We start from the raw sequence: 12,140 nt of genomic DNA, 5'->3' as shown, positions 1-12,140 counted from the left end.
GTGGTTTCCGTCTGGCTTTCCCTCTCCCCAGCTGGCATGTTCCTTAGCCTTTTGGCTAAGATCAAGGGGAAATACCCATTCCCTCTTGTGACTGGCACTTCTCGACTGCCAGCGGTCTACAGGATCGGTCTTTGGAGAGTAGCACACCTAAATTATCTCGATTGCAGGCCTGTGGCTCAGTGGCAGCTGGGGAAAGCCCTCTTCCTCCCCAAAACCTTTCCGTACATATTTGGAGCCCAGATAATGATTGTGGGGCAATGTCCCTGCACGTCTAGTTGCGACGGGCAGGCAGCTGCAAATCCGGAAGAGGTTCTTTGTCTGAGGAGCAGAGCCCCCATAATTTCCAAACTTTATTTCATTAGCGTCTCTCTCTCACCTTTGAAGGTAGGGCAAGGCAGAGCTGTCCTCTCCAAGCTGGCGCAGTCGAAAGGCTCTCCCACCGCAGGCCTTGAAACAAGAAGCCCATTTGACAGTTGGCGGTGTGTAAAAGAAAGTTCCAGCCTTCCATTCGTGCTCGCTCTCTGTTGGGGTCAACCTGACCTCGGCAAAAATACAGGCCCGATCTGCCTTGTTTTGCAGCCAGTCCGGGGGAGGCTGCAGGTGTCCATGTGGGAGAGGAAAAAAAGAGGGATTCTTTTCAGAGAAGAAGCTGGCTGTATTTCCCTCGGGAACAAAAGAATTCTGTCGGAAGATTTCCGCGTGGGAGCCGAAGTTAAGATTCCACACAGCACGCTGCCGGCCTACCTACCCATCGCCCTGCAAGGAGGCCTCACCCTGCCCGTCAGGTCTTGCTGGGCCTGTGCATCCCTCCTTCCCGTTGAGAAAGTGCAGGACAGAGGAGGAGGAAGCAGCTGCTACCCCAAGGAAATGCTAGGGGGACGCGGCCGTCTCCAAGGCCAGGCCGCCCTTTAGAAAGGACGTAATCAAGAGCCGGACTTAAGTGCCAGACTTTCCAGAGGAAAAGGGAGGGGGACTTTAAATTTAGAGCAGGGGTATGCAGTTACGGCAACTTTTAAGACTTGGGGACTTCAACTCCCAGAATTTCTGAGCCAGTCAAGCTGGCTCAAGAATTCTGAGAGTTGAAGTCCCCAGGTCATAAAGTTGCCATCATTGCTCAGCTCTGCTTTAGAGCATGTGAGGAGGTGGTGCATAGGCGTCTTTGGAGGCTTCTGGAGTAAGCAATGTTTCAACTTGCATTCTAAGGGTCATTTAGAGGGATCCAGCCTGCAATGCTCATCGTCTTCTTTTTTCCCCCTTTTTTTTCTCCCGCTTTCCCATTTTTCTGAATACATCATGGAGTCTGAAAGCGTTTGGGCAGCTAATCTCTTTAGTGGTCCAGGCACACGTATTTTAGATCGTATCAGCCCTCCTTGGAAACGGCTGAGTCTCTACTCACAGACGTAGGCTTTTCATCCTGGCCCATTCAACCCTTTTGGTCCCAGCCTCGTGACAACTGCAGTCCAGTGTGTTCGGTAGGTGCCAGGTTGGAGCAAAGTAGTAGTAGAGGTTTGGGTGCGTAGCCCCTTGGAGGGAACTTAGGTATGTGCATTTCACACAACACACCATGGCTGTTGTCATCTCTGTTGTTTTTCCACCCTGCTGCAAGCAGGGCTGCCATACTTCTGGCTTTAAAATTGCCCTAGCAGATTTTTGGCGGGGGTGGGGGGTGGGGATTGTAATTATTTCAGTGCAGCTGGTCTTTTCTTTTTTGTTGGGAAAGCCTAGCAGAGGATTCTTTAGGAGTAGTTGGTCTACTGACATCTATTCCTTTTCTGCAGTGTGACGTCCAGTGCACTTGTTTCATTGGGTGTACAGGGGGTGCCCCCCACCCAACAGCTTCTCTTTCAGTACAACTTTTTTCTTAACCTCAGTGCTAGCTAAAGTCCTCCGCCTGACTCCCTGACTGTGGTCCCAAAGACCTGACGAATCTTTGCTGGGTTCTAGATCAAGGGCATCCAACTGTGGATTTCAACTCCCAGAATTCCCCAGCCAGCTATGTCCACAAGTCTTGCTGGCTGGCTTGAGGGAATTCTGGGAGTTGAAGTCCACAAGTCGCCACGGTTGGGAGTGAAGAAGAAGCCACTTTGAAGGCAGAATAGAAACCTTGGAGGAACCAGAACTCAGAACTGTAATCAGATTTTGTGTTTGCAAAGCCTTGTGGGAAGTGGGCCCCCACACTGGACATCCCGTCCAGCTCAAGGTCATCACTGCCAACACCTTTGATTTTTATTTTTTTTAACCTCCATTCTCATCCCTCTCTCCTTCCGCTGTCTCCCTTCTCTGGGACTCCGTCCGACTTCTGCTTCGGTAGCTGAGCCTTACCTGTCTAGTTCCGGCTAGACGTCGAAAAGATTGTAGCCTGCTTCTCTCCACCGGGCGCCGACGTCCGGCGGGCCACAAGAAAAAAAGAAAAAAAAACCTCCTTACAGTATTCACTGTGGGTAATTTATTTAACTAGTGAATGTAGCGTTTGAACTAATTTAAAACTAACGGCTTGTTCGCAAGGTTGTCTGTCCTTCGTACTTGGCTCAGATTTCACGATTTGTGTTCCTGGTTTGGGGGTGTGGGGGGGGGGGGCGACTTCGGGGTTCAGAACCCAGCTAGGAGCTCCTGCTTGGAGAAGGAGAGAGGTGAGATGGGGGTTCACTCTCCAGGCATTTTTTTCTATTGCAGGGCTGGCTGTCAGGACCACCCGCCACCCCACCCCACCCCCTGGACACTAGGGAGAATAGCCGGGTTGGGGGGGGGTTGGCAACAGCCTTCACACACCCCTTGGAAGCCTCTCCATCACTTCTCCCGCTTCCTTCCTTCCGTCCACCATGTGTCCTTCCCCCCCTTCCCCCCAAATCTTTGTGAGCACTAAACCTATACCTAAATGGCTTTTAAAAATGAGGAATGGTTTTAATGTCGTTTGGGAAATGAGTTCTTTTGTTCTTTTGTGGTCTGCGTTTCAAGTTTCTGTATGTAATGTAGTTAAAAAAAAATTGCCAAACCACACTGTCTCCGTGTGTATGTGTGTGTGTGTGAGAGAGAAAGAGAGAGAGAGAGACTGGCCTTTCAAGGTGGGCTGTAGTGAAGCCAGAGGGCTGTCCGAGAACCATCTTCTTGGGAGGGAAAAGCCCCTCCCCTTTTATAAAATAAAAATGTGGTCTTTGGGGCATGGCAAATCCCCCTCCCTTCAACCACTGATGATGTTATTTAGTTGGGTCACGAAACGTCTGCAGAAAACCAAGCAAGCTCAGAGAGCACCAAGGACCCCACAGTCCTCCTCCTCCTCCTCCTCCTCTCCCTTCTAGCGCTGATGATGTTCCCTCATTGGGTCATGAAATAGAATAGAATACAATAGTTCTTTATTGGCCAAATGTGATTGGACACACAAGGAATTTGTCTTGGGTGCCTACGCTCTCAGTGTACATAAAAGAAACGTTCATCAAGAATCATAAAGTACAACACTTAATGATAGTCATAGGGAACAAATAAGCAATCAGGAAACCATATCAATATAAATCGTAAGGATACTATGTCTGCAAGAACACTACCAAGAGCACCCACATTCCCCTTCTTCCTCCTCCTCCTCCTCTCTGCAAACCCCTCCTCCCTTTTATCACTGATGATGTTACTTAGTTGGGTCACGAAACGTCTGCAGGAAAACAAACAAGCACAGGAAGCCTCCACAGTGGAAGATGGTGCTCCCAGAGACTTGCGTGGCCCCTTCACTCCACGTTTCAGGAAAGCACTTAAAACCTGAGGCCCAGTTGGGGCATTTTCCACTTGATGGGCGGGAGAATCCCTTTCAAATATAGCTTTTAGGACGGGTGTCCAGCCTTGGCAACTTTTAGGACCTGTGGACTTCAATTCCCAGAGTTGAAATCCACAGGTTTTAGATTGGACACCCCTGGCCTAAATTGAATCAAATGTAAACCTGTGCCCACAGGGTTTGGGACAACAGCCCCCAGTGTTCCCCTGACCCACATCCATTTTTCTTAACCTCCCCAAAGACACGCTTTTAAGACCTTCAGCATTTTGTCCCAGTAGGACTTCATATATCTACTGCCCTACCTTTCTGGGAGGGGGAAGGACCCACCTGGGGAGCGCCCCCTTGGGAAGAGGACCTGGCATATGCAGCCCACCTGGTCATCAGCTCTTCATCCCATCCTACCTTTTGCTTTAAGACTTTTCTTGCAGCGCCTGTGAAGGCGGCTTGGGCCCTGCCGTTTCCGTGCAGTCGGTCGTCTCTTCAGATGACCATCTGCACCTGTTCCTGCTTTAAAAGGGGTGGGGGTTTTTGGTAATGCAGTAACCCCTAACTTGGTTCAGGATGCTGCTGCTGGCCCCAAGGAACCGAGGGTGTGTTTGTGTGCCACCTGACCGGCCCCATCTTAGTGCCCGGGCACGCCACCAAGGGGACTATCAGAAGCCCTTGCCATTGTTTGAAATTGCGCATTGAGGTTTGTGGGCTTTTAAATAAGCCTGGAAGGTATCCCAACAAGAAGGGAAATGTCTCTACAGATAGACCTTGACTTATAAGAGTTCTTTTAGTGACCGTTCAAAATTACAATGCCCCCCCCAAAAAAGGGGGGACTTCACATGACCATTGCAGCATCCCCTGATCAAAATTCAGATGTCAGGTTTCGGTGCTATCTTAAATAAGCTTCATTTTCAAGCGCAAAGTCTCTAATGAATCACTTTTATTTAAGAACAGAAAAAACCGACATTCCTGATTCAAGTTGCAGCCAAACTGGCTCCTCCTTCCAACCCCCTCCTCTTCCCCTCTCCAACCCCAATGTCCCATTGGCCATCATGCAGATCCATCTCTACGTCCCGGCACGTTCTTTTCACAGGAATGTGGCCCCCACCCTCGTCCCCCAGGAAACACTATCTGTTGAATACAAAAAACTAGGTAAAAGTTCATCTCAGCAATAAATCAGCGCTTCTGGTCTTTGCTTCATCTCGTTCATGTCAGAGCTGGAAGAGGGCCTAATTTGGAACGCTGACATCAGATGCTTGGCAACTGGCATGAACTTAGGATGCTTGCAGTGTCCCAGATCATGTGATCTCCGTCTGCGACCTTCTGACAAGCGCAGTCAGCGGGGAAGCCAGATTCATTTAACAACTGGGTTACTAACTTAACAACTGCAGTGATTCGCTTAACAACCGTGACGAGAAAAGTCATCCAATGGGGCAAAACTCACCTAACAAATGTCTCTCTTAAACAATAGAAATTTTGGCTTCAATTTTGGCCATAAGTTGAAGACTTTCTGAACCTTGTAATTTTTTTCCCGATCAATTTTTATTTTGTTCAACAGATTAAAATACAAAATCCAAAACAAGGGACAAAACCAAACCAAAACATTAATAATGGGAATTTTAAAAAGACCAGCCTTTATCCCCCCTAGTTGAACGCTGGAAAATCTGTTGCAACAATTAATAGCTTCCCCCTCTTCCCCCTTGCAAAGCAGGTCCAAAATTTATAAGCCTCTATTTTCTGTTGTGGGATTCTGAATCTGGTTTAGAGAGCAGCCTAGAAGTAGAAAACTTCCTTGAACAAATTCGAAACGGAAGAAATGCCACCCGGTGGAAACAGCCCCTAACCCCAGGATAGATCAATCTCTCTGAAGAAAACCTGTGATAGTCCTTCCTCTCCCCCTCCAGCCCCCCAAGTGCCGGCCTTACTTCCCAATGAGGATGCTGGGAGGGAGCCAGACCACCCGAGGTTTGTGATTCCAACACCCCCCACCCCCGGTGAAGAGCTACCTACGAGACGTTCCCTTCTGTAGCCATTTGAAACCCATATTCATTCACATGACAAGCAGGTGCTGGCTTAAAGGAAGCGGCAGACGATGGGTGAACGTCTGCCCCATGGAGCCTCCAGGGTTGGAGAATACTCTATAAACAAGGATGGGTGCAACCAGATGCGCCATGGGATACGCTCAGAAAGGGTTGAAAAGCAATATATAAATCCTGCATACTGGGACACCGTGTCATGTGCAAAAAACCCCATCTTTGCTGCCATGAGATGTGCTCGGATGTTTCGCTGTTTAATTGCAAGCCTCTGCCTCATTCTTTCTCCATCACTGAAATAAGGGAACAGGGCCGAGTGGGAACTTTATGACCTCTTTGACTTCAACTCCCAGAATTCCTGAGACAGCAGGAATTCTGGGAGTTGAAGTCCAAAGGCCAAATTGCCCATTTGTGGCCTAGAAACAGGTCGGGCTAGAAAATATATTTCTATTTATAGAATATCTATTCAGGGAACAGAAAATAAATTTCTTAACTATTTCTAGGTTCAAACCTTTCCCGTGCACCGATGATGATACTTGCATAATGGCAAACATCCAAGGGCAAAAATGTACTGGATAGAATAGGAGCAGGAAGGGACCTTGGAGGTCTTCTAGTCTAACCGCCTGCCGAAGCAGGAGACCCCATACCATTTCAGACAAGTGGCTGTCCAGTCTCTTAAAAACCTCCAGTGATGGTTTTTAAAAAGAGATCGAAGAGTCATTTGTCTGAAATGGTATAGATCTGCTTGAGCAGGAGGCCCCTTTCAACAGGAGCCTGGTGGCGCAGTGGACTAAGTGCTGTTAAAGTAGCACTTAGTTGCCAGCTGCCTGCAATTACTGCAAGTTCGAATCTCACCAGGCTCAGCCTTCCATCCTTTCGAGGTAGGTAAAATGAGGACCCGGATTGTGGGGGGAATAAGCTGACTTTGTATAAAATAGAACACCACTTAGGGGGGACCAAAAGCCCTACTAAGCAGGTATATACAAAAGTATGAAGGCTGTTGCTTAATGCATTGTAAGCCGCCCTGAGTCTCCGGAGAAGGGCGGCATATAAATCAAACTAATAACTCTGGAGATGTTCTATGTTATAAATTGCATAAAGAGGAGCTGAAGCTGCTCCGGTCAGTCCCTGTTACAAAGGTTTAATTGAAGATGGACTGCCTAAAACTTTCCAGCTCTCCTTTGAACCACAGCTCTGGGCTGCTCCACCCAGTTCCCTGCAGGTTTGGGAGCCCAAGCAACTTAATCCCTGCTGCAGACCTCCAATTCAATCACAATAGGCTGGAAGGGACCTTGGAGATCATCTAGTCCAACCCCTGCTCAAGCAGGAGACCCTATACCATTTCAGACAAGTGGCTGTCACAGTTTATTCTTGAAAACCTCCAGTGATGGAGCACCCACAACTTCTGGAGGCAAGTTGTACGGTACTGATTAATGGTTCCTAAATTCCAGGTTGGATCTCTAATGATATTCTACCCTACTGCTTCTCCAGCATACAATACGGAATAACCGAGTTGGAAGGGACCTTGGATCGGATGTCTTCTAGTCAGGCAGGAGACCTTATGCCATCACAGTCCAATGGTTGACCAGTCTTCTTAAAAACTTCCAGTGTTGGAGCAGTCGCAACTTCTGGTGGCAAGCTGTTCCACGGGTTAATTGTTTTCATTGTCAGGAAGTTTCTCCTTAGTTCCAGGTTGCTTCTCTCCTTGATCAGTTTCCATCGATTGTTTCCTGTCCTGCCTTCAGGTGCTTTGGAGAATAGCTTGACTCCCCCTCTTCTTTGGGGCAGCCCCTCAAATCTTGGAAAACCGTTATCGTGTCTCCCCTGGTCCTTTTCATTAAACTAGACAGACTCAGTTCCTCCACGGCCCGATCCTCCTCTGCAGTTGGGGACATAGCTGGGAAGGGGATTTGCAAAGGGACTTGCACGACCCTCTGCTGCAATGCAGGGCCCCCGCCCGGGGCTGTCCTGCCCACCATTCCCGAAGGAGGCTGAAGCCGGTTCAGCCATGGATGGGCATTTGCAGGAGAAAGAGACACCAGAGCAAGCGGACTTCTCGGGGACTTAAGCCCAATGTTTGTCAATCTGGCCACTTTTAAGATAGGTGGACTTCAACTCCCAGAATTCCCCAGCCAGCTTTGCTGCCTGGGGAATTCTGGGAGTTGAAGTCCACGCCGCTGCCCCGTATCCCGCTCTCTTTTGCTCTCCGATGGCCCCCACCTCCGGGAAAGGGGCGTGGCCCCGGCGAGGCGGAGACGAACTCTTCTCACGATTGGGTGGCCTCCAGCCAATGGCGAGCGGGCGCCGTCTTCCGGCCGTCCAATCAGGGGGCGAGCGGGAATTCGGCGCGCGGGCGACTCAAAGAGCGCCGGGATGGGCGACCGGGAAGTGCGGCGTAAGTGCTCGTCGGGGGCGGCGGCGGAGGGAGTACTACAAATCCCATCCTCCGCGGCCACTCCACCCCACCTCCGATCCCCTCGCTTCTCCCGTCCTGGCCGCGGGAGACCCATGCTCCACGGCCAGCGGGGCGCCCTGGATGATGGGTGCTGGAGTCCCTGGCCGCTGGAGGGCTCCTGGGTTGGGGAGAGAAGCGGGAAAGCGGCCTCGGCAAAAAGGGAGCCTTCTTTTGGCCCGTGGGAGGGAGGGAGGGAGGGAAGTCCTGCGGTGGTTCCATGGGGTCCCCCCAGAGGTCCTCTAGTCGGACCCTTGCAGGTGGAGCCCCCTCCCTCTTCCGGGATCGCCTTCGAGAGGGGCGGGGGAGGGGAGAAAGGAGCCAAAAAAGAGCTGCGGATTGCGAAGCTGTTGCAGGGATCAAAGCAAAGGGGGGGGGGGACGAGCGGGGAAGGGGCCAGACTGGGGGGGGGCAGACCCTGGACACCTCTTAGGTCGTGGGGGGGGGGTTTGGAGGCAGCTCCCCCCCCCAGTCTTTTCTGCCTTCTTCCCAGAGGGTGTTGGGTGGCCAATAGATCCGGCCAGTGCTTGAATGTATTATTATTATTTATTTTATTATTATTTATTTGATTGGTATACCGCCCTACTCCCGAAGGACTCAGGGCGGTGAACAGCCAAACAATAAAATACATTGATACAAATTTTTTTTAAAAAACCAGATAAAATCGAATTAAATAGTTTTGGCCCTGACAAATTAAAACACCTCAATAATTTAAAACAAATTAAAATTTACATATTAAAAAAGAGGGAAAGGATTGTAAAACGTGCCCCAGATTAAAAAAGATTATTTAGGGTATGTCACCAAGTACAGACAGAGCCTGTAGTACAGTGGACTAAGCACTGTTATTAACATCTGCTGCTTGCAATTACTCCAAGTTCGAATCTCGCCAGGCTCAAGGTTGACTCAGCCTTCCATCCTTTCTAAGGTAGGTGAAATGAGGATCCAGTTTGTGCGGGCAATAAGCTGACTTTGTATAAATATACAAAAGTATGAAGGCTATTGCTTAACGCATTGTAAGCCACCCTGGGTCTCCGGAGAAGGGCGGCATATAAATTAAAAGCAAAAAAAAAAAGTACAACATGGATAATGGTAGTAAAATATAAAATATACAGCGCAATATAAACTATAAAAGAGCAGAGGATACTATGCTCCGTGCCTGATGTGAATACACAGTCAATTTTGTCAGGAATTCAAGACAGTTGAGAGACGTTGTCTTCGTCTCCTTCAGAAATCCAGAAGAGCAAGGAGAAGGCGCAGCGGAAGGGGGACCAGAAGGAAGAAGCTGCTCTCTGCAACCAACTCGGAGAGATTTTAGCCCGTCATGGTGAGCCTCCCAGGGGAAAAAGTCCTCTGCTCAAGCGCACCTCACAAGCTGCTAAAAGTGGTTACAGACAGTCCTCAACTTACAACAGGTCACTTAGAGACCATTCAAAGTTACAATGGCACTGAAATAAGCCACTTATGACTGTTTTTCATACTTTTTTTAATTTGATTTATTTGATTTACTTATGACTGTTACAGCATCCCCGTGGTCACGTGATCTACATTCAGAGGCTTGACAACTGACTCACATTTATGACCGTTGCAGTGTCCCGGGGTCATGTCACTTTTTGTGACCTTCTAACAAGCAAAGTCAGTGGGGAAACGATTCACTTAACAACCTTGTTACTAATTTAACAACTGCAACGCTTCACTTGACAACCGTAGCAAGAAAGGTTATAAAATGGGGCAAAACTCACTTTAAAAGTGTCTCACTTAGCAGGCAGAAATTTTGTGCTCAATTGTGGTCATAAATTGAGGATTACTGTATTTCAAACAGCATCAGAGAAAACGTGGGGACACAGAATTCAGTAACTCTCTGAGGTTGTTAGGCCAGAGGGACCATTTACAGGTAGTCCTCGAGTTATAGAGCCCAAACTTTACTTTGCTAAGTGAGACGTATGTTAAGTGAGTTTTGCCCCTTTTTCTGAGCTTTTCTTGCCACTGTTGTTAAGTGAATCATTTGAGTGAAGTTACTAAGACGGTTGTAAGACAGAGAAGTTGCCTTCTCCATTGACCTTGTTTGTCAGAAAGTTGCAAAAGCGGATCACGTGACCCCTGGATACTGCGACCGTCATAAATATGAGCCAGTTGCCAAGCGTCCAAATTTTGATCATGTGACCACAGGGGTGCTGCAATGGCCGAAAGTGTGAAAAATGGTCATAGGTCACTTTTTTCAATGCCATTGTAACTTCAAACAGTCATTAAAATCTTGCACAGCATCAGAATTCAGACAAAGCTCACCAGAAGAGTGAAATGAAGGCCTGGCCATTCATCTCCACCATTGCTTCATAATGGAATAACAGAGCTGGAAGGGACCTTGGAGGTCTTCTAGTCCAACCCCCTGCCCAAGCAGGAGACCCTAGACCATTTCAGAGAAGTGGCTGTCCAGTCTCTTTTTAAAAGCCTCCAGTAATGGAGCACCCACAACTTCTGGTGGCAAGCTGTTCCACTGGTTAATTGTCCTCACTGTTAGGAAGTTTCTCTTTAATTCCAGGTTGCTTCTCTCCTCGGTTAGTTTCCATCCATTATTTCTTCTCCTGCCTTCTGGTGCTTGGGAAAATAAGTTGACCGCTTCCTCTTTGTGGCCGACCCTCAAATACCAGAATAGAGCTATCATGTCCCCCCATGTCCTTCTCTGCTGAACTTTTATAGAATATAGAATGAGAGAGTTGGAAGGGACCCTGGAGGTCTTCTAGTCCAACCCCAAGGAGGAGACCCTGTACCCGTGATGGCAAACCTATGGCACGCGTGCCACAGGTGGCACATGGAGCCATATCTGTGGGAACGCGAGTGTTGCCCTAGCTCAGCTCCAGCGCGTATGTGTGTGCCGGCCAACTAATTTTCGGGCCTTCCTGGCCCACCAGAAGTAAGGAAACGGGCTGTTTCCGGCCCCCAGAGTGCCTCCAGGGGGGTGGGGAAGGCTGTTTTCGCCCTCCCCAGACTCCTAGAAAGCCTCTGGAGCCTGGGGAGGGCAAAAAACAAGCCTACCGGGCCCACTGGGCCATTGCGTGCCAAAAGCAGAGGGAGCATGGGGGGCTCAAGCGCGCATGCGGGGTGCATTGAATTATGGGTGTGGGCACACACGTGCGCAACCCCTCTGCACTCCCCCCACTTTTGGCATGTGACGGCAAAAAGGTTAGCCATCACTGCCCTATACTGTTTCAGACAAAGAGACTGTCCAGTCTCTCCTGGAAAACCTCCCACACCAGGCATCCTGCTACATTGACCAGAGTTCCTTCCTCTGCCCCCTGACGTTCCCCGCTGCCCCTTCCACCCCGCAGGACGCTTCCAGGAGGCCCTGGAGGAACACAGGCTGGAACTGCAGCTCCTGGAGAGCGTGGAGGACGTCATCGGCTGTGCGGTCGCCCACCGGAAAATTGGGGAGTGCTTGGCTGAGCTGGAGAGCTATGAAGCTGCCCTGAAGGTAGGAAGAGCCCTGGTAGCGCAGCAGACTAAAGCACTGTTATTAACATCAGCTGTCTGCAATTACTGCAAGTTCAAATCTCCCCAGGCTCAAGGTTGACTCAGCCTTCCATCCTTTCAAAGGTAGGTGAAATGAGGACCCGGATTGTGGGGGCAATAAGCTGACTTTGTATAAATATACAAAAGGATGAAGGCTATTGCTTAACGCCTTGTTAGCCGCCCTGAGTCTCCGGAGAAGGGCGGCATATAAATCAAAAAAATTTTTTAAAAAAAAAGGAAGGCCAGGAGGCGGGAGGGAGCACCGAGTGGAAGGGCCCTCCAGGCATTGTACAGGTAGTCCTTGACTTATGACTGGTTGCTTAGCAACTGTTCTGAGTTACGACAGACCTTCCAAAAGTTTCTTGCGACTAGTTCCTGGTCACATGAACTCCTGCGCGGTTAT

At 49.3% G+C, this 12,140-nt stretch overlaps 1 protein-coding gene across 2 annotated transcripts in view; it reads left to right on the top strand.

The window, feature by feature from the left end:
- Window positions 1-8,108: 8,108 nt before the first annotated feature.
- The window catches only part of TONSL (tonsoku like, DNA repair protein), a 30,504-nt gene continuing 26,472 nt past the window's right edge, over window positions 8,109-12,140 (top strand). The window contains exons 1-3 of one of the 2 annotated variants that reach the window (XM_060682152.2): window positions 8,109-8,176; window positions 9,462-9,557; window positions 11,557-11,699. In XM_060682152.2, the coding sequence (XP_060538135.2) occupies window positions 8,155-8,176; window positions 9,462-9,557; window positions 11,557-11,699 (261 nt within the window). In that variant the 5' untranslated portion in view covers window positions 8,109-8,154. Of the gene's footprint in view, window positions 8,177-9,419; window positions 9,558-11,556; window positions 11,700-12,140 lie in introns of both variants that reach the window. The other variant, XM_087891436.1, reaches the window with a different exon arrangement.

The sequence above is a fragment of the Pantherophis guttatus genome, chromosome 3 (assembly GCF_059756535.1).
Source record: "Pantherophis guttatus breed Tessera chromosome 3, ASM5975653v1, whole genome shotgun sequence".
NCBI classification, from domain to species: domain Eukaryota; kingdom Metazoa; phylum Chordata; class Lepidosauria; order Squamata; family Colubridae; genus Pantherophis; species Pantherophis guttatus.
The sequence above is the reverse complement of the archived record's forward strand: the minus strand, read 5'-3'. Positions and strand labels throughout refer to the sequence as shown.